At 46.7% G+C, this 20257-nt stretch overlaps 1 protein-coding gene across 2 annotated transcripts in view; it reads left to right on the forward strand.

The window, feature by feature from the left end:
* Nucleotides 1–5518: 5518 nt before the first annotated feature.
* GXYLT2 (glucoside xylosyltransferase 2) overlaps nt 5519–20257 on the forward strand; it is a 72802-nt gene continuing 58063 nt past the window's right edge. For both annotated transcript variants that reach the window (XR_014019892.1, XM_081276251.1), the window contains exon 1: nt 5519–5909. Coding sequence is in view for 1 of the 2 variants with exons in the window: in XM_081276251.1 (XP_081132377.1) it covers nt 5635–5909 (275 nt within the window). In the remaining variant the exon portion in view is untranslated. The remainder of the gene's footprint in view (nt 5910–20257) is intronic.

Consider the following 20257-nt stretch of genomic DNA (forward strand, 5'->3'; position numbering starts at 1 on the left):
TTGGATTAATATCCACTCGATTGGTTACTGTTTTCAATTTGTTTCCCTTGTCTTTTGTATGCATTTTTATTTTCTGCTATTTTCTTGTTCTTTGAGGTTAAATATTTTAAATGATTTTCTGTCTTTTCTTATCATGTCAGTTATACTGCCTAGAATTGACAATATACATTTACAACGAATTCAAGTACTTTTTCAAATAACACAGTACCACTTCACAGGTATGTGTGTATGTGTTTTGTGTGGGAGGTAGTGGTGATCAAACCCAGGATCCTACTCATGTGCAAGTCTTTTTTTTTTTTTTTTTTTTTTTTTTTTTGGTACTGGGGATTGAACCCAGGGGGACTTGACTACTGAGCCACACCCCCAGCCCTATTTTGTATTTTATGTAGAGACAGGGTCTCACTGAGCTGCTTAGTGCCTGGCCATTGCTGAGGCTGGCTTTGAAGTCCTGGTCCTCTTGTCTCAGGTTCCTGAGCTGCTGGGATTTCAGGAATACACCACTGTGCCTGGCTATGTACAAGTATCTTTTCTTTTCTTTTTTTTTTTTTTTTTTAGAATCTTTGTTTGAATATTGATTTTAAAAGTTTTGAGAATAATTGGTTTAGCCAGGCAGAGCGGCACATGCCTGTCATTCCAGCAGCTCAGGAGGCTGAGGCAGGAGGATCGCAGGTTGGAGACCGGCCTCAGCCACTTAGCAAGACCCTGTCTCAACATAAAAAGTAAAAAGGCCTGGGGACATGGCTGGCCTATGTGGGCAAGTCCCCACATTTATTTATTTTTTTTTAATATATATACCAGGGACTGAACCTAGGGGTGCTTAACCCCTGAGCCCCATACCCAGCTCTTTTTATATTTTATTTAGAGACAGGGTCTCACTGAGTTGCTTAGGGCCTCCCTAAGTTGTAGAGGCTGGCCTCTAACTTGCGATCCTCCTGCCTCAGCCTCCTGAGCTCCAGTTATTCAAAGTGGGCCACTCGAGACAGAGAGTCGGAGAACAGAGAGCCACGTGGAAAATGACCAGCGCCCTCCCCCTGAATCGAGCGCTTCCGATCGCCCCCAACCCCCTAAATCACACCACCATCTGGTTCTTACTCAGAGCCTCATTTTTCAACAACAAGCTGAGCTATATTTAGCCCAGAAGAAAAGACAATGAGGACAGGGACTCAGGTCCCTGGAATATTGTCCCTGTTGAAAAACTGGCTTCACAAAGAAGGTGGCATCAGGAAAATTTCAGAAGCAAAAGCTTAAAAGCAAGTCCTGGGCAGTGTGGGGTTATTTTCTGTCTCTGTGAGGATCATCTGGTGTCCGAGGTCTGGGGACAGAGGTGAAGTCCCCGGCTGTCCATCCAGGAGATGTCACTCACAGTCCTGACCTGTGCTCTCCAAGGACATCGGTGGGTAATGAGCAGCAGGTCACAGGGGCCCCGGACCCTCCCTGGGCAGAACCCAGGGCTGAGGGTCAGCAGTCAGAGGAGAATCATGTCAACCACTGTCCCTGCCTGTGGTCTCTGAGGTCCTGGGGCAGCCAGCGTCGCAAGATGTCCCCGTCCCCAGCCCGGCCTGGCTGCCTGGATAAGTGAGGACAAAGACGGTGTCCCTCCTCGGGGCCTGGCCCCTGCACCTGGTCCCACTTCCTCCACAGCACCTCCTGGAAGGGGAGGAAGTGACACCCAGGGGAAGGCCGGGAAGTGAGGCCACCTTCATGTTCAAGTTCAGGGTGTGACAGCTCAGTCAGGCCCCAACAGGACCCATGCTCAGTCCCCCTCCAAGGGCCACGTTTCCTCTGAGGGTCACGCCCTGCCCTTCATAGGCACCAGGACCCTGGATTTACCAGGGCACGTCCATGTTTAGGCCCAGAATCAGAAGTTCCTCAGGCTCACGTCCATGTTTAGGCCCAGGATCAGGAAGTTCCTCTGGCGCCTGTCCATGTTTAGGCCCCTGAATCCCGAAGTGCCTCAGGCGCCCATCCATCTTTAGGCTTCCCGATCTGGAAGTTCCTCGGGTGCACGTCCGTGTTTAGGCCCCCAGATCGCAAGTATCTTTTGAGAGCAAAATATTCTTGCTAACTTTCCTCCTTTCCTTTGTACTATTGCTGTTATTTCACTTGAGCTTTAATCACCAAATACATTGTTACCATCAATACCATTTTGAATTATTTCTGTCAGATCAAGAATAAGAAGAACAAAAATGTTTATCTTACCTTCATTTATCCATTTTCTGATGCACTTCCCTTCTTTAAGGTTCTGAATTATATCACTTTCCTTCTCCCTGAAGCATTTTTAAAATATTTCTTGTGAGGCAAATCTAGAAGCAACAAATAACCTCACTTTTTATTTAAGAAAGTCTTTATTCCTCCACTTGTAGAGGACCAGTTAGTGGGATACAGAATTCTAGGCAGGTGTTTTGTCTTCTCTCCTCACACTGCCAACTGAAGAGGAATCAGGCTGTAGTATGAGCAGAGGAAACATTTATTTGAGAACAGAAATTGTACTTTGGGCACCCGGCCAAAGGTGGACCCAAGACACATTCCCCTGGGGATCCAGGGAGAGGATCTGTAAGGGTCCAGTGGACAGGAGTCAAATGGTTCCTTTGAGCACCGGGCCAAAGGTAGACTCCAACACTGTGTGAACCTGGGAGAGCTCATGGAGGCAACCTCACAAAGTGTGGCACCCCTTAAGACCAGGGCCTCTGGGCATTCTAATTCTCAAAGATACCCACACGGAGCCTCCAGCGATTTGTCAGTTAAGTTTAGGTTTTCCTACCTTGCTACCGATTTCTGTGAACGTCTCTGCACAGGTGGCAGCTACGTTTTAGAGGTAGATGTGACAGAACTTGGACTTTTGCTGGATATGGGAGGTGAGGAGTACCTTCTAGAATGGCTTCCAGTGACCCCATATCTGGTCCTTGAGCCCAGTGGGATTCCCTCCCTGAGCATGGGCTGGTTCTAACCAGCGGCAAAGCCATGGTCTGCCACACGTGAGGTGAAGCTGAGAAAGACCACTACTTCCATCTCTCCAGCTCTGTCGCTCTGGCTCTTCCTATGTGCTTGTCCTGCAAGGGAGGGCCCCTGGCAAGGAACGGAAGGTGGCCTCTGGCCAGTAGCCAGCAAAGCACTGAGGCCCTCGTGCCAATGGCCTGAGAGAACCTGGGTCTTCCAGCAGCCATAGGAATGAGTCTGGAATCCAGTGGTTCCACACTGAGCTTTCAGAGGAGACCACAGACCTGGCCCACACCTTGAGGGCAGCCTGTGGGGGCTGGGGAAGCAGAGGACCCAGCCAAGGTGGAATCCTGATCCCAGGAACCATGCGCTTATATATGTGTTATCTTCAGCCACTAGGCTTTGGAGTAGTGTGTTGATTTTGTGTCCCCAACATCTGGCTGAGGCCCTGGGTGGGCCATGGCTCTGGGAGTCTGGACTGCTTTTCCATGACACTAGAGATTGAGGTTTTCTCCCAGAGTAGTGATTCCAAAACATGGGTTGGCCTTGGGGGCTGGAGGTAAATCAGGCCTTTCTTTTTACTTTCAGTGGGATTTAAGAAAACCGAGTCCTCTGTTTGGTTCAGTCTGACTGTCTTGGATCCTACTCAGGTTTGAAGCCCTGGCTACCATCAAGTGTTAGATTTACTTGCTGGGCTTTCATATGGCCTTGAAGAAGGAAGAGGTGGCAAGGCACATTTACGGGATTCCTGTTTACTGGGCCATATATCAAAACAATGTGGCATTTGTAAATTGAAAGGTCTGAACAGCGGGTCTTGTCCTGGCCCAGCCTTTCTCAACAGGGTCTCCATATTGGCCCTTGACCCATGGAAAATTTTTGTTTCTGCTGCTGTGTGCTGGAAACCGCAGTAGGGTTAGCAATGTGCTGCAGAACCTGCGGTTATCATGTCCACCCAAGACATCCTCCCTCTTATTCCAGATGCTCTGCGGTGGGTGCCACCTCCCCTCTCCCGGCTCCATTGAGAACCAGTGCATCATTTATGTTTGCTCACCAGCAACATCTGCCACCCATATTTTGATCTTGCACCTGCCATTTCCTAGATACCTGCTTGAGGGTTCAGGTTATTAAATATTCTTACTCCTATGCATGTGAATGCAATGGATTGCCAAAGAATTAAGATAAGAAGCTATTATGAGAAAAATTCAGAATATAATTAAATTTGAGATGATTAACAAGGCAACTTAGAACCTTGTGGACACTTAGGAACATTGTTATAACGAGTGTTCTTTCTTCTGTGACTGTGCTGCAAGGAGAGTCAATAGACAGCTGCTGTCAGTTCTTGCAGAATAATGGGAGGATGTGTGCAGATGTTTCCAATCTGTAACTGGGGAGGCCCTGGAAGAATAGGTAGGAAATCCTGACCTTGACCTGGTGATTGTGGCTGTTAAAGTCTCCAAAGAATGAATATATTCTATAGATAGGTAGATAAGGGAGGGAAATGGGGATGGATTTAACCCAGGGATGCTTTACCTCTTAGCATCTGTGGAGTCGTTTGTTATGCAACAGAACATCACTACTCTGGGAGGTAATGGAAGAAAAGAGTTCCCACCTAATTTCTGGCCTGAGTAACTGGATAGCTACAGGTGTCCAGATTCCAGAGGGAGAAATATTCCCATCCCTTTTTGTTTTTATTATTCTGAGACAGAGTCTCACTAAGTTCCTGAGGCTGGCTTTGAACTTGCCATCCTCCTTCCTCAGCCTCCGGAGTGGCTGGGATTACAGGGTGCACTACTATGCCTGGAACACTGAGTCGTGGAGTTGTTCATCTCAGAGCTATGAAAGAATATAAAATTCGCACTTACGTCTATAAGATAAACTATGTTTTCTTGTACTAATGATCACGGGGAACTGTTAGTGGGCACTTACTGTGAGCCAGACACTGTGCTAGTTCCTTTGAATGTATTATTTGGTTTGGTATCTATCCACAGAATGCCTCTGTAGTGAGCAGCATATCATTCCCATTCTGCATTCAAGGAAATTAAGGCTTAAGAGAGTTCTGCAGATTGCTCAGGATCACCAAGCCAGTAGTGACAGTGTCCGATTTTAAATCTAGACATTGAAATTCATTCTATCATTTCTGTATGCGGATCTAGAGTGCTTTTGCCCAACATACGTATTGGGCAGCACCGTGTGCAGAGCCGTGTGCCGGGCAGACAGGACAGGGTTGTCCCCCCCCCCCCCCCAGCAGATGTGGCTGTGCAGGCAGCAGCGCGGCTGGGTGGGAAATGCATGGGATAAATGGATCAACGGGCGAATCATCGTGGCGACAGCGAATCAGATGGAAGAGTGGCGGGAACGGGAGGTAAGTGAATAAGCGAGTGGATGGCAGATGACCAAGTGGATGGATGAATGGGGTGATGTGTAGCCGGCACTACTTGAAGTTCCAGCGCCCGGCGGCTGGGGTGGGCGGACCGCGGGCGGCTACTCCACACAGTACGGTAGGCGAGGGCCGCTCCTCCCGGAGCCCTCGCGCCTCCTCCTCGCCGCTCTCCTCCTCCGCCGCCGCCGGCCACCCGCCGCCCTCCTAGACCCCAGTCCCTGGCCGGCGGGCAGAGGAGGCGGCCGCGGCGGCGCAGCGCTCGTCCCCCGCCGCTGCCGCGGGGCACGCCGCGATGCGCAGAGGGGCCGCACCGCACCATGAAGCTCCGCAGCAAGGCGGCGGCGCTGCTCCTGCTCGCGCTGGCCGCGCTGCTGCTGGCGCTGCTGTCCCTGCGCGCCGGCCGCTCCGAGCCCCCCGCACCGCCCGGGCACCCCGCGTCCGCCCCGCAGCGCCACCCTGCGCCGCTTCCCGCGCGCCCGCCGGGGTCCCGCGCCCTCCCGGGGGCCCGCCCGCGCGCTCCCAGGCGCAGGCCCCCGCGTCCGCGTCCCCGAGCCGGCCGCCGGGGCGCCGGCAGCCTGGACAAGTTGGCGAGGTGAGTCGTGGCAGCCCCAGAATCCCATCTGGGGACCGGTGTCTCGCTGCCTCCACCCGCGCCAAGTCTAAGGGAGGCTCTGGTCTAGAGGATCAGACTCCAAGTTCCCCCGCGCGCTGCCTGTCCCTCTCGGTCCCTCTCTGCCAATGAAGGAGCAGCCCCTCGGTGGAACCTTCAGGAGCCCGGGCTGGCAGTGACCTACCTTTTAGAAGAAGTGTTAGGGAAAGTGGTTTGTGTATTGCATTTTTAAACGGTCAGGGCAAAGCGGGGGTTTGTCTTTCTTTTTCTTTTTCTTTCTTTCTTTTTTTTTTCCATTCTTGCAAACATACGCCCTTTGTTTAATTTTCAAAAAGTCATCTAGAGGCAAAAATGCCTTATCTCGTTCTCACGTTTCTCTGGAGCACTTATCCCGAACTCAGGTCTGCTTGTGTGGAGAAGCGAGCTGTTCTCCAGCGCCGGCCCCTTCCTCGGGCCGCGAGAGCCCGTGCTCAGAACCGAGAGGCGCTCCGAGCGCCCGGGGGTGCGGAGGCTGCTCCCGCGGGCAGGAGTGCGTGGCGCCGGGAGGCAGGCGGGGCTCCAGAACGTCCAGGGGCCCGGCCAGGAAAGCATCTTAACCATGGGCTTTATCGATGTCCTCTTTCCAGACACCAAGTCAAACACGCCGGCTTTTCGTCGGAGCCTTGGTCTCTGGCGTTAGGGCTGCCGGAAGCCCCCAGGTCGGGGGTTGGGTCGTTCCCTTTGTTGTGGGGAGCTGTGGAACGATCCCCGCCTGTGCCTGTGCGGCTGTGTCCTCTGCTGTTCCAACTGCCCTTGCAACGTCCGCATTTGCTGGGCTCCTTAATTACTTGAAACGAGTTGAAGAATTCTTCTTGACCATAATGACTAAGTGTGTTTGGCGCTTTTACTGTAACTCCGAAGACACGAAACCTCAAAAAGTAGCTGTGTCAGCTTTTGTTTCGCTTCTGCCTCCCAAGTGTACAGATGGGCTCCCGAAAGGGAAGCCCTTGATCCTGGAATCACTTTTAAAGTATCTACACTTCGCAAGTTCGGAACCTCCCAGTTCTTTAAAATAAGGGTATTTCTATTAGGAACTTGATAGGATTTTCTCGATTGCATTTGGGTCTGAGTTTGAGACACCTTGTAAGACAATAAAAACTGACACCACTTCGAACAGCTATGTGTAGTATCAAAATGACATGTGTAACTATGTAGTCTATGTATAGCCCACTGAGAGTGAATCAAGCCTTTTGGGGAGGTGCTGGGAATTCAACCCAGGGCCCCCGAGTACTAGGCAAGTGGTCTACCTCCACACCCCAACCTCTCTCAAACTTGGAGACCAAGGGCATCAGTGTTATCTGAAGACATGTTAAAACGCAGATTCTCAGGTCCCAGCCCAGCCCTTACAGAGTCAGAAGCAAAGGGAGTGGAGCCAATGGTGTGTGCTTTCACATGCTTTCTTTTTGAAACACATCAAAGTGGAAGAACCTGCTCTATGATGTGAGCATTAGTTTTATCCCCATTTTAAAGGTAGGGAAGTGTCACATCACACTTTGTCCAGGGCTCCTGGGTAACAGGAGGTAGGTAGGATAAGGATCCAGGCAGCCTGGGCGCAAGGTGAGCTCTTGCCTGCTATAGTGATGTCATACAACAGTCTGGCCTGCGACTCGTGGTTTTATTGAGATTTTTTCTGAAGAAACGCCATAGCTTTTTGAACTGTCTCATTCTTCAAGGTGTTGGGAACATTGGGGCAGCATCTTCTTGTCTCTCTCTGAACAAATTGGCTCTGAGTAGGAGGAGATCATGAACGGAATCCAAATGGATGCTGTGGGGAAGGAGCATTTCCGTGAGCAGCGGCACCCTTGAAGCCATTTTTCTTGTGAACATATCTCTTAGATGATCACGGAAATCAGGCCCAACACCACAGGAATAAAGAACGGAATTTACAAACTTGGGAAAGATTAAAAAACAAAAAGCCACAGGAAGTCTCAGGCTCAAGGCATAAACAGCTGCCATTTTCCAGGACTTATTTATTGTTCTTTTTGTTTCTGTTTTTTTTTTGCTACCTCAACAGAAACTATCACAGAAGATTCTGAAGCAGGAGGAGCAGGAGGACAAACATCTGTATGGACTCCTTTATTGCTTTCCTAATTTTGCCTGGGTTAAATTTTTGTGGTTTAGGAGGAATTTCATTTAGGGAGGGAAGAGAAAGCCTCATGGTTTCAGAAAACGAGTGCTTTAATCTCTTTCTGTGGCCAGAATCCAGAAGAGAGGGAGGCTACGTGATCTCATTTCTCTGGCCCGGGAGGTCAGGCTTGTGGCTGCAGAAGCAGAAGGCCTGGAGCTGGGAGCGACCCAGCCCACCACCTGCCGACCATGCGTGCCTTGCCGGGACTGCCTGGCCTCTCCAGGTCCCTCGCTGGTGAAGTTCTGCCACGTCAGCACAGGAAACAGCCCTCTCCTACCACATCTTGTTTTCATTTCGAAGTTTCCAAGGACTTGCCTAGTTAGCAAGCCGACCCTACAATTTTATAACTGTTCATTTGTGTGCATCTGTCCTGCGGTGGCCTCCTTCTCTATAAATACGAAAGTGGGAGGCAGAGTCAGGGTCAAGGCCGGTGTCTGAAAATGGACACCACACTGAATGTAGCAGTCCTGGTGCCCAAGAGAAACAGAACCTTCCTTCTGTTTTGGTTATTGGTGATTTATACCTGGCTGACTTCCAAAAAAGGATTTGAGACAATATATAGTAAAAGACACACAGACAATAAGACTATTGGAAAAAAATTTAAAGAAAAAAATCATAAAAAAGAGGGTAAGTGCTGTTTGTAAAAACTGAGATCACTATAATTAGGAGGATTAAGTGTTAAATTTAGCTTTAAGCTTCCTGGCAGCCATGTCAAAAAAGGAACCATCGTAGGGGCCTCATTTTCAATGAAGGAGAAGAGGAAATGTTTATTAAGAGGTTTCTTTTCTTTCTTTCTTTCTTTTTGATGGAACTGAATTCTAAAATGAGAATTTTACTTAGGAATAGATTTTAGACTTTAGAAGACTAATCTTTGCACCTGACTTCTGAAAACTCCTCTCTGAGCCTGTATATGAAAAAAGAAGTTTAATTTAACTGGTAATCAGCATAGTATAAAAAAGAATATGACCAGGCACGGTGGTGCGTGCCTGTCATCCCCGTGGCTTGGGAGGCTAAGGCAGGAGGATCTTGAGTTCAAAGCCAGCCTCAGCAAAAGCAAGGCGCTAAGCAACTCAGTGAGAACCTGTCCCTAAATAAAATACAAAATAGGGCTGGGGAGGTGGCTCAGTGGTCAAGTGCCCCCGAGTTCAACCCCCGGTACAAGAAAAAGAAAGAATATGGCAAATGGAACCCAGCAAATTGGGTCCTGGTCGGAAGCCATCACACCTTATTTCCTTCCTCTGTCAAATGAGCAAATGCTTCCAAAAGTTTCCTCAGATCCCCTCCAGCTCTCACATTTGTGGTCCTGGGATGAGATCATCAAGCTGAGCAGCAAAGTCCCACCTCTGCCAGTTGCGTGGCCCTTTGTGCTAGCTCTTGCAAAATCAGTTTCTTATTTATTGGCTCCCGCCCAGAGCTCTCGCTGATTGCTTAACTCCAACCCGCTCCTGAACTTTATTCTTGTTCCTCTGCATTGGTTTGGACATTGCTGCTCTCACTTGAAGAATAGATTCCCAGGGAAGCTCCCGCCACCTCTAGGCCCCGTGGTGTCCCCTCTGTCCATGTGTTCCATAGTGGCTCAGCAAATATGTCCATTTGCCAGGCATCACTGTACAATGGTGAGTGGTATTGCTATCCCTCTAGGGTTTGGGGCAAGAGCAGACAACCCAGAAACACGTTAGGTACCAGTTGGCGGCTGCGCCAGCTGGCCCATGGGAGGAAGTGGGCACCCTTGCTCATCAAGAGGCACGGTTTCCTGTAGTGCCCTTTGGTCTCTGAGCTAAATCTTCTCAGGGCGTTCAAGCCTGAAAAAAGGTCTCAGCAGATACTGGCGATGTTTCCGTGAAGAGCCCCCGTTTTTGTCGACTGGTCCATGATCGGTCCTCTCGTCCCCCCGCCCACCCAGTCAGGAAGTCTTCCTCAGGTGCATGCTCCAGCCCAGCACTTCTGCCCCTTCCAGGGTGGCTAGCCAGTGTCCTCTCCTACTTGACCACTGTTGCCACCTACTCTGGTTTGCGTGGTTCTGTTCTCATGCCCCCAGTGCGCCATTTCCATACAGCTGCAGAGGTGATCTTAAATGAGTGGCCAGAGCAGGGCCCTTCACTGGCTGAAGCCCTGCGATGACCAACTTCTATCAAGCGAGGAATGTGATTGAGTTTTTCAGTGCTGTTTGAGCCCTGCCTGACCTCAGCCCTGCTGAGCTCTCTGGCCTCATCCCCACCACTCCCCACTTGCCCACTCCCCGTGACCTCCACATCCTGGCGTGGTCAGCTCCCACACTCCTTTCAGGTCCACGTGCAAATGATTCCTCCTCAATGCGTCCTCCCAGGCGCCCAAGGAATCCCAGCCCTTTCCTGCGTTCTCTGCTCCCTCACCCTGGCCGGGGTTTTGTTGTTGACCACACTCTGCGTTATCTGGATATTGTATTGTATTTTCTCCTCCCGCTCCATGTGCACTTCCTGTCTCACTCATCGCTGCTTCACTGGCACCTAGGAAGACATGACCTCAGAGGAGGTGCTCAGCAAATGCTTGTGTAGTGAACTAATGGACCCGCGCAGTGCTCAGCTGCCCTGCGCCCACCCGCCCCGTGCCCACCTGCCCCTCGCCGTGCTCAGACTTACTTAATTTCACACAATTTAAAATTCAAAATAGTCTTTTAGAAGAGCAGTGAGGATCTTCAGTGACAACATTAAGAGAAGGATTTTTTTTTCTTTTTAACAGATTTTTTGGATGATTTTACATTTATAGCAGAGTTGATAAAATGCAGAGAATGTCCATCTCTTTTGCACTCAGTTTCCTCCGTTGTTGACGTCTAGTTCCTGCAGGATAACTGGCCATGGCCAATGAACTCATGTCAACATGTTGTCCACGTTCATTCAGATGTCCTTAGTTCTACCTGATGTCCTTCCGGTTGCGGGATTCTATTCAGGAGACCATATTATACTTAGCTGTCACTATCTCATAGCCTCGAGTTGGCTATGACAGTTTCTCAGATCTATCTGTTTCTAACGACCTTGATATCTTTTGTTCAGGCTTGTTTTTGGTTTTTTTATTGTCTATATTAAGGATCTGGCTCTGGTACTTTTCCCTCTTATTCTTCTCAGTATGGGGTTGAACCCCGGGAGCTCTACCACTGAGCTACCTCCCAGTCCTTTTTTATTTGGAGACAGGGCTGGTAAGTTGCTGAGGCTAGCCTAAACTTGTGATCCTCCTGCCTCGGCCTCTCCAGTCACTGGAATGACTGCGGGTACCACCATAGCCAGAGGCCCTGGCAGCTTTAAGAGCACTCTTCAGCTACTCCAGGGGATGTCTCACCACGGGAAGGCGCCTGATGCTTCACCTGTGACAATCCTGGGTTCTGGACCTCTAGGAGGGAAACCGGGGGGTAGGGTGTCCAGGACTCAGCCATCGAGCCTTTCATTTCTCCACAGAAGTTCTTGGTGCACAGGTGTCACATAACCTGGGCTGGCCCGTCGGCCTGAGGGAAAGGACTTAGTCCACTGACAAGAGGCTCCCTCTCATGTGCTAGATAGGACCTAGAAAACAGCCCCAGCCGGTACCAGGATCGGAGAGAACCATTCTGGGATGACGACTTGACTTTGGGCAGTGGAGGGAGAAAGAGATGGTGGATCCTTGCAGACACCACAGAGGCCCAGGGTCAGCGGGTCTGAGGTCTGCCCTGTCTGGGATCCTCTGTTACTGGGTCGGAGTTGAGGTTTCAGTCACTAGTATTCAAAGTCATCTTGCTGAACCAGAGGTTTCGTTTAAATGAAGATCTGAGGGCTGTTGATAGAGACCCTAGAAGGAAGTGGTTTCAGGGCTATGCGGGAAATGAGCACCCACCACGCCCTGGGTGGCCACTGGCACCCTAGCCTCTATCCTACTGGGCCCAAGTAGAGCCCGTGGCGAGCTTTCAGACCTCAGGGAAAGCATGACAGCTGACTGTTTGTAAAGACTGAAGTGAGACGGTGGGAAGCCCAGGGACTGCAGCTGCGTTTCTGCCTGAGGAGAAAGCCGGTCAGCACTGAGAGAACGTGGAGGAGTCACGCAGGGCCCCTCTGACCACCCGGGCGGCTGGTGCCACCGCCTTTCCAGATTCCAGGATCGAGTGACTTCCCATGTTTTCTTAATCCAGCGTGACATGGATTCTGTCAGATGGCACCCAAGAATCCTGGCTAACTTTGATTTGCACCATCTGCTTTAGTACCTCTTCTAAGTTCAGCGAAGAGTGGCCATGGTGGCTTTCACCAGCCACACTCACTGGTGAGATTCCTTGGAAGAAAATTGACCTCACACTATAAGGCACTGCCAGAAAAGAAGAGACAAAAGTTTATAGTATATACCTATTGTCACGCCTTCAGAAGTCACAGCAGCAGCCACCACCACCAGGCATGAGAACTGTCTTGAAGGTCAGCGTCGGTTTGTGTCCCTCCTGAACACTCTCCAGCATGTGATTCAGTGCAGACTGTGATGCTCTGGAAACTGCTCCTACAAACAGAAGTTTCTTGTCTTGATACCTTTATTGGGACCCTTGATTCTGTGCCAGCAGAAAGTGAGTTTGATGTGTTTAAAGGTGGCCGTCTCTTTTAGCAACATAAGAGACTGTAAACTACTAGTGGAAATTCACGTAGCACAGTTCAGAATCCATGCACTACCCGAGTAAAAGCCCCCAGAGGACACCAATCCAAAATATGACCCTTTTTTGAGTTGCAAAATTGAGGTCCAAAGAGGAAAAATAAAAATGTACACTAAAAGGGCCGGCGTTGTGGCTCAGAGGTAGAGCACGCGCCTAGCATGTGCGAGGTGCTGGGTTCAATCCTCAGCACCGCATAAAGTAAAATAAAGATTGGGTCCACCTCTAACTAAAAAAAAAAAATAAGTATTAAAAAAAAAAAGACTTACTTAAAAATGTACACCAAGCAACGGGGGTGGCTTGGGAGCGTCACCCAGAGGCTTCTCTGCTCTGAGTGCTGTCACTGTCGTCCACTGGACTACAGCTGGACCCGTGACCTGTATGTGACGTGGAAGCTCGGCTCTCTCCTGAGCTCCTGATGCAACCCCATGATGCAGGTGGAAGACTGGTGCAGGACGAGTGTGCACCAGGCGGGCTGCAGATCCAGGCAGCTCTCCCAGAGGGACGGCTAGGCCTTCAGGAGCTGGCTTGGCTTCCCGAGTGGAGGGGGAGAGCCAGTCCATCGCCTGCTACTTGTTAGAAGCGGACAGAGTGCAGAGTGAGGCTCTTACTTGGCTGGTTGCAGACCCGCAGTCCTGGCCAACTGGACAAACCTAGAGAAACATGAAAGCTTCTGGTGGATTTCAGCTCGATGTGTACCAACTGATAACAATGACAACAATTACCAGTTATAATGGCAATGGTGACCCATGCTTCACGGTGGTGAGAGTGTGGGGCTTGTGTTAAGCTGGCACCACACGACTCCATCTGCTCTCCAGAGCCACCGGCCAGGGAGGCACTGCCACAGAGAGATGGGATTTTTCAGTTGCGAGTATGGAATCCCTGGTGATCAGTTTGTGTCACCTCCTCATGAGGGGACTTGCCGCAGTCTTGGCTGGGCACAGAATCACGAGCCAATCAAGCAGGAACAAAACTTTATTTTGAAAAAGCCGCTAACACTCTCAGCGCCAGCAAGTCAAAAACCGATCCTCCCACGAGGGTGTCCGACCGGAACCGCGCGCCGACCGGAACCCCGGGGTCCCCCGGACCTCCCCCGGAATTTCCTCCTACTATCCTTCCCCAACCAATGGGAACTCTCCAAGAGTCTGGTAACATGAGTCCGTAACATGAGTCCGGTAGCAGGCCAAGGTGAACAGCGGGAGTCCAATTTGCATATGAATGTAAATCTTAACATAATCATCTCAGTGGCTAGCTGGCGTCACTTTACAACCAAAGGTGCCATACATTGTATATTTGCTTGTGGCTCCTAGCATCTGCCCCCTTCTGTTTAATTAAGCAACAAGCAATGTGGCTAGGGACCGTGCCTGGTAGGTTGTCCAATTTAACATATGGTTCTTACCCGTCATGGGAGAACTGACCTTTAGGCGTCAGCTTCCTGTCTTAGGTTGAATCCACTGTAATCAGAGCAACCCGTCGCTGACTACCGGTCCAGCATTCAGCCATGCTCGTGGATAGGCCTATGCACCAGTGGGGGGGTGAGGTTCTTGCCTCACCTCTGTTGGCCCCCAAATTTTGCCTTGGTGCCAGTGGGGGGGTGAGGTTCTTTGCCTCACCTCTGTTGGCCCCCAAATTTTAGACCATCACTAGTAGAAGGGAGGAGGATACAGAAATGCCACGACACCAAGCCAATTGATGGCTCCTTGGAAAAATTGCGTCACTGGTGACACCATCAGCAAAGATATGCCAGTATTACCACAATAAACATGGGGTGAGCTGGCAAGGAAATTGCATCACTGGTGACACCATCAGCAAAGATATGCCAGCAGTACCACAATTCGGTGCACCAGATGATATTTTACAATGTATACAACTGATATATAGTCCAGGCAAGTTCTGCAAGCAGTTCAAATTGGAGGAGTCTATCAATATGTCCATTTCCTCCCAAAGTAAATCAAGTCCTTGATTGAGCATTACTTGTTGAGTTATATTCATTGATGCATCAGTTTATACAGTTTACTGTGATAGCTATCATAGAAGCTGTAGTTTGGTTTTATCTCAGTCTTCACCGGAATTGGGATGGAGATGGAAATTCTGGCAATGATGCTAAAGAGACATTATCCTGAACAGAGTTATTAAATATAATGAAAAGGAATGGTGAAAGTAAACAAACAGATCTGTTAACCATCTTTAACAACAATCATAAACAGCTGTTCACCTAATTTAAATTAAACCATATAAATCACGTGAATAAAGAAAAAATTCGGATCCATTTTTTCATGAGCGCTCCTCATATAAGAAATATGGACATACACACATACAGACATACAACACAAAACAGAAGTGTGCACACAACATACAACACATAAGACAATAGTAAATAAAGGCCTTGTAACTATACTTAGGTGAAATCTCCATTGCAATGTTTAAAAACTCCACAGTCAAAAAATAAATAAATAAATAAATAAATAAAAAAAAATAAAACACAGTCAAAAAATAAAACTGATCAGAAAAACATTAACCTAGGTTTGTATGAGCTCAAAAATAAAATAGAACTTTATGATGTGGAAAAATGCAATAATAAAATAGATACTGAAAAAAAAAAAAAAAACACCTTGGTTAATCACTGTCGCCGATGTAAGAATAGCCAAGCTGGAGCTCTGGATGTCAGCTGTTATGGATTTGAGTCAAATCATCTTCTTTTTCTGTAGAAATTGTTTTAGTTAATCTCTCTGGAATCCAAATTGGTTGCTGTTCATCCTGTGGGAAAACACAGACAGCGCCCCGATTCCAGACTATCACTGGATCCGGGCCTTTCCATTGTCCTGTTAGAATATCTTTCCAAAGTACCTTAGGCTTATGTACATTTTTGGGGTACAAATGTCTTTCCGCAGCACTAAGTCCCGATGAATCTAAATTTAAAAAGTTTAGAGTAAAAAGGGTTATTTTAAGTTTATCTTTGGGGGATATATACCCCTTTCCAATTCCCTCCTTTTGTTTTAATAAGTACATTTTAATAGTTTGATGAGCTCTTTCAACTATGCCTTGTCCTTGTGGATTGTATGGAATTCCTGTTATGTGAGTAATACCAAATGATGAGCAAAATTGTTTAAAAGAGGAGGAAGTATAACCAGGACCGTTGTCCGTTTTTAACTGTTTTGGAACGCCCACAGTGGCAAAATTTTGTAAGCAATGAGCTATAACATCTTTAGTTTTTTCTCCGGCATGAAGGGAGCCCATCAAAAATCCGGAAGAGGTATCAACTGTAACATGTAAATATTTTAATTTTCCAAATTCTGGCAAGTGTGTGACGTCCATCTGCCAAATATGGTTAGGTATTAGTCCTCTAGGATTGACTCCAAGATTAACTTGTGGTAAAAATGTCACACAATTTTGACATTGTTTTATTATATGTCTGGCCTGTTCTTTAGTTATTTTAAAACGCTTTTGTAAAGTATTAGCATTGACATGGAACCTTTTATGAAAATTTATAGCTTCTTCTATTGTGGAGAAAATATGTATGTCATGTGTAGATTTATCTGCTAGTTCATTGCCCATACTAAGGGCTCCAGGCAATCCTGTATGTGCCCTGATATGACCTATGAAGAATGGATCTTTTCGGTCCCAGATTAGACTTTGTATATCGGAAAACAAAGAGAAAACAGTAGAGGAAGGGGAAATCCTACCAGCATCTTCAAGGGAATTAATAGCATTAACTACATACTGACTATCAGAAAATAAATTAAATACAGAATCTTTAAACATCATAAAAGCTTGTAATACTGCATTAAGCTCTACCTTTTGAGCTGATTGTTTGGGTACTAAAAATGTAAAAGTTTGATCAGGAGTAACTACTGCTGCTGTACCATTGTTTGACCCATCAGTGAATATATTTGGAGCATTTATGATAGGGGTTTTTCTTGTCATTTTTGGAAAAACTACAGGATGCTTAGACCAAAAAGACAACAAAGGATTAGATGGTAAGTGATTATCAAATGAAACACTAGTTTTACACAGGATTATTGCCCAAGTATTTAACTCATTAGCTAACTCATCAATTTGATCCATAGTATATGGAGTAATAATTTTATTGGGAGAAATCCCAAACACTCCCTTAGCTGCTTTTATTCCTTTGAGTATTAATTGTCCTACAGCCTCAGGATATCTAGTAAGAATAGTGTTAGGGGAATAAGATAAATGTATCCACAATAATGGACCTTCTTGCCAAAATACTCCTGTAGGAATATTTTTTGTTGGTAGTACAATAAATAATAAAGGCAAACTTATATCAATTCTATCCAAATGCATATTTTCCATATATGTTTCAATGATTTTTAATACTTTTCTTGCTTCAGGCGTTAACATGCGGGGTGAATTTGGATCTGATGGACCTTTTAGAATATCAAATAAAGGTCCTAACTCTCCTGTTGGTATGCCTAGATAAGGCCTTATCCAATTTATGTCTCCCAATAACTTTTGAAAGTCATTAAGTGATTTGAGTTGATCTACTCGTATTTGAATTTTTGGTGGACGGACCATGGTTGAGGATAATAGAACTCCTAAATAATTAATTGGAAGATTTAATTGTACTTTATCTATTGCTATCTCTAGATTATAGTTTTTCAATAAGTTTGTAAGTGTGGCATAACATTCTAGTAATGTGTTTTTATCTTTATGTGCCAATAACACATCATCCATATAGTGAAATATTTGTAGTTCAGGATTTTGGTTTCTAAGTGGCTGGATTGCTTTATTAACATAAATTTGACACATAGTTGGGCTGTTAGCCATCCCTTGAGGGAGTACTTTCCATTCATATCTCTGATCAGGACCTTCATGATTCAGTGCAGGGATAGTAAATGCAAAATGTGGACTATCCTCGGGATGAATTGGAATTGAAAAGAAACAATCTTTAATATCTATAACTAAAACATGCCAGGTTTTTGGTAAAGCAGACAATTGAGGAATCCCTGATTGAGCAGGTCCCATAATAACCATCTCATTATTAATGGCTCTTAAATCTTGTAATAATCTCCATTTACCAGATTTCTTTTTAATGACAAAAATGGGAGTATTATAGGGGGATACGGAAGGTTGTATATGTCCTTCCGCTAACTGTTGTCTGACCAAGTCATGGGCTACTTGTATCTTTTCTTTAGTCAAGGGCCACTGAGGAACCCACACTGGTCTTTCTGATTTCCAAGTAATTTTGATTGTCTCAGTGGCCCTTTCTGAAAACCCAATTCATGTCTATTTATTTCTTGATCTATTTGAATAGGTGCTGTCATACCTTGTTCTTGTTCTCTTAATCTTTTTTCTTTCCTAAAGCCTTGTTTAGCCCTAGTAGTGGGCGCGTTAGGATTGATGTTATTTGTTAATGTCAATCCTAATTGATCTAGGACATCTCGTCCCCATAAATTTACAGGAAGATGATCCAATACATAGGGCTGTATAGTTCCTTCACATCCTTCAGGATCCCTCCAATCTAATACCATAGCACTTCTATGGGGATTTGTTGCCACTCCTAGGCCTCGAAGCGTTTGAGTGGCTTGTTGTAATGGCCAATATTTTGGCCATTCTTGACGAGAGATGACACTAAGGTCAGCTCCTGTGTCCAGCAGCCCATTAAAGTCATGTCCTTGAATATTTAATTTTAGCATTGGGCGAGAATCTAAATTCAAAGACAGCATAGCCCAATCTACACCTGTGGAGCCTAATCCCTTGGAACCTCTTTCTACATTACAACTGGAAAATTTATCATGCAGGCTGGGTATTATTAATAACTGTGCTATTCTATCTCCTGGTGAAATTACTGATATACCTCTTGGAGAACTAGCTATAATTTTTATTTCACCTTCATAATCGGGATCAATTACCCCAGGACTTATCATAAGTCCTTTTAGTGTAGAAGAACTGCGTCCCAATAATAAGCCTACTGTTCCCTGGGGAAGAGGTCCTTTTACTCCTGTGGGAATGATTTGAATTCCCATCTCTGGGGTTAGTACTGCTCTGGCAGAGGCGCAGATGTCCAGCCCTGCGCTCCCTCTAGTTTGTCTGATGAGGGATTTAATGGATAATGCGTCCTGGGCACTACCTTGATGGGGCTGTTGGGTTCCTCCATTGCCCCATATATTTGTGGTTTGGGGCCCCGGGGCATTGGGCCCTCTAGTCCGTTTTTTGGCAATGGAGCTTGATACCTTTCTCCACGATATCGTGGGTAAACACTTGGTCCTTGTCCGTTTTTTGATAACGGAATACCCTCTATGGTGGTTTGAGAACGGCATTCATTAGCCCAATGTCTCCCTCTACGGCATCGTGGGCAAATACCTGGTATTCTATTCCTTTGATATCCAGCTTTGTTAAACCCTCCTCTTATGGGGCAACTCCTTTTAAAATGTCCTGTTTGATTACAATTATAGCATGTTCTTGGCCTGGCATCTAAAGCCTGTTGTACTGCTGCTAAGACTTGCCCCTGTTCATTAATGTCTCTACATAATTTAATATATGTGTTTAAATCCTCATGTCTCCATGGTCTAATGACCTCTCTGCAGCAACGATTTGCTTGGTCATAAGCCAGTTGTTTTATAAATGGCATTACCTGTTCTGTATTTCCAAATATCCTAGAGGCTGACTGAATAAGTCTATCTACAAATTCAGCATAAGGTTCATTAGTTCCTTGTATTACCTTAGATAATTGACCTTGTAAGTCTCCATGCCCCTGTAAAGTTTTCCATGCCCTAACTGCATCTACAGCAATTTGTGCGTACACACCAGGGTCATATTCAATTTGTTGTCTTTGACCCTCATAAGGTCCCTTCCCCAAAAGCATTTCTATATTTCTTTGAGGATAACCAGCTTCTGCATTTCGCCTAGCTGTCTCCATGCAAAATTCCTCATTGGCAACCTTCCATAACAAATATTGTCCTCCGTTTAGCACAGATCGACACATGTTAGCCCAATCTGCTGGTGTCATGTCCAAGTTGGTAACAGATTCGACCATGCTTATTGTGAAGGGAGCTTGCGGCCCATAGGTCGTTACAGCCTCCTTTAATTGCTTTATTGTTTTGAAATCTAAAGCACGGTGAATTCGTTGCCCTCCTGCCTGCTCAAGTACAGGGCATGCTAATCTTTGGGGTCCTGCCTCAGAATTCCGTCCATCAACTACGGGAATTGAGGGCCGCTCAGCGGTAGATGGAGCTGTTGGCTGAGTTACGCCCTCTGGTGATAGAACGGAGTTGGTAGCAACCTCCTGTTGTAATTCTCCACCTGATGGCTGCTTGTCCTCTAAGCTTGCTTTTTTTAAATTTTCCTCTGTCTGACTAGCTTGAGAGACCTTCTCTTTTGCTTGACCTAGCGTTTTTTCTACCATAGTCTGGACCTCTAACAATTTACTTAACAGTTTTTCGGTTTGTTTTTTATTGGATTCTAATCTACTATAACCTAACCCAATAAGGTAGGATAAAACAAAGCCGAAGCAGAATGAAACAAAAACGGAGCAGACAATGGTTGTATCAATTTTCTCTTTCTCAGGGCCGA

Source organism: Spermophilus citellus (genome assembly GCF_964194105.1).
Source record: "Spermophilus citellus genome assembly, chromosome: 19".
Classification (NCBI taxonomy): Eukaryota; Metazoa; Chordata; class Mammalia; order Rodentia; family Sciuridae; genus Spermophilus; species Spermophilus citellus.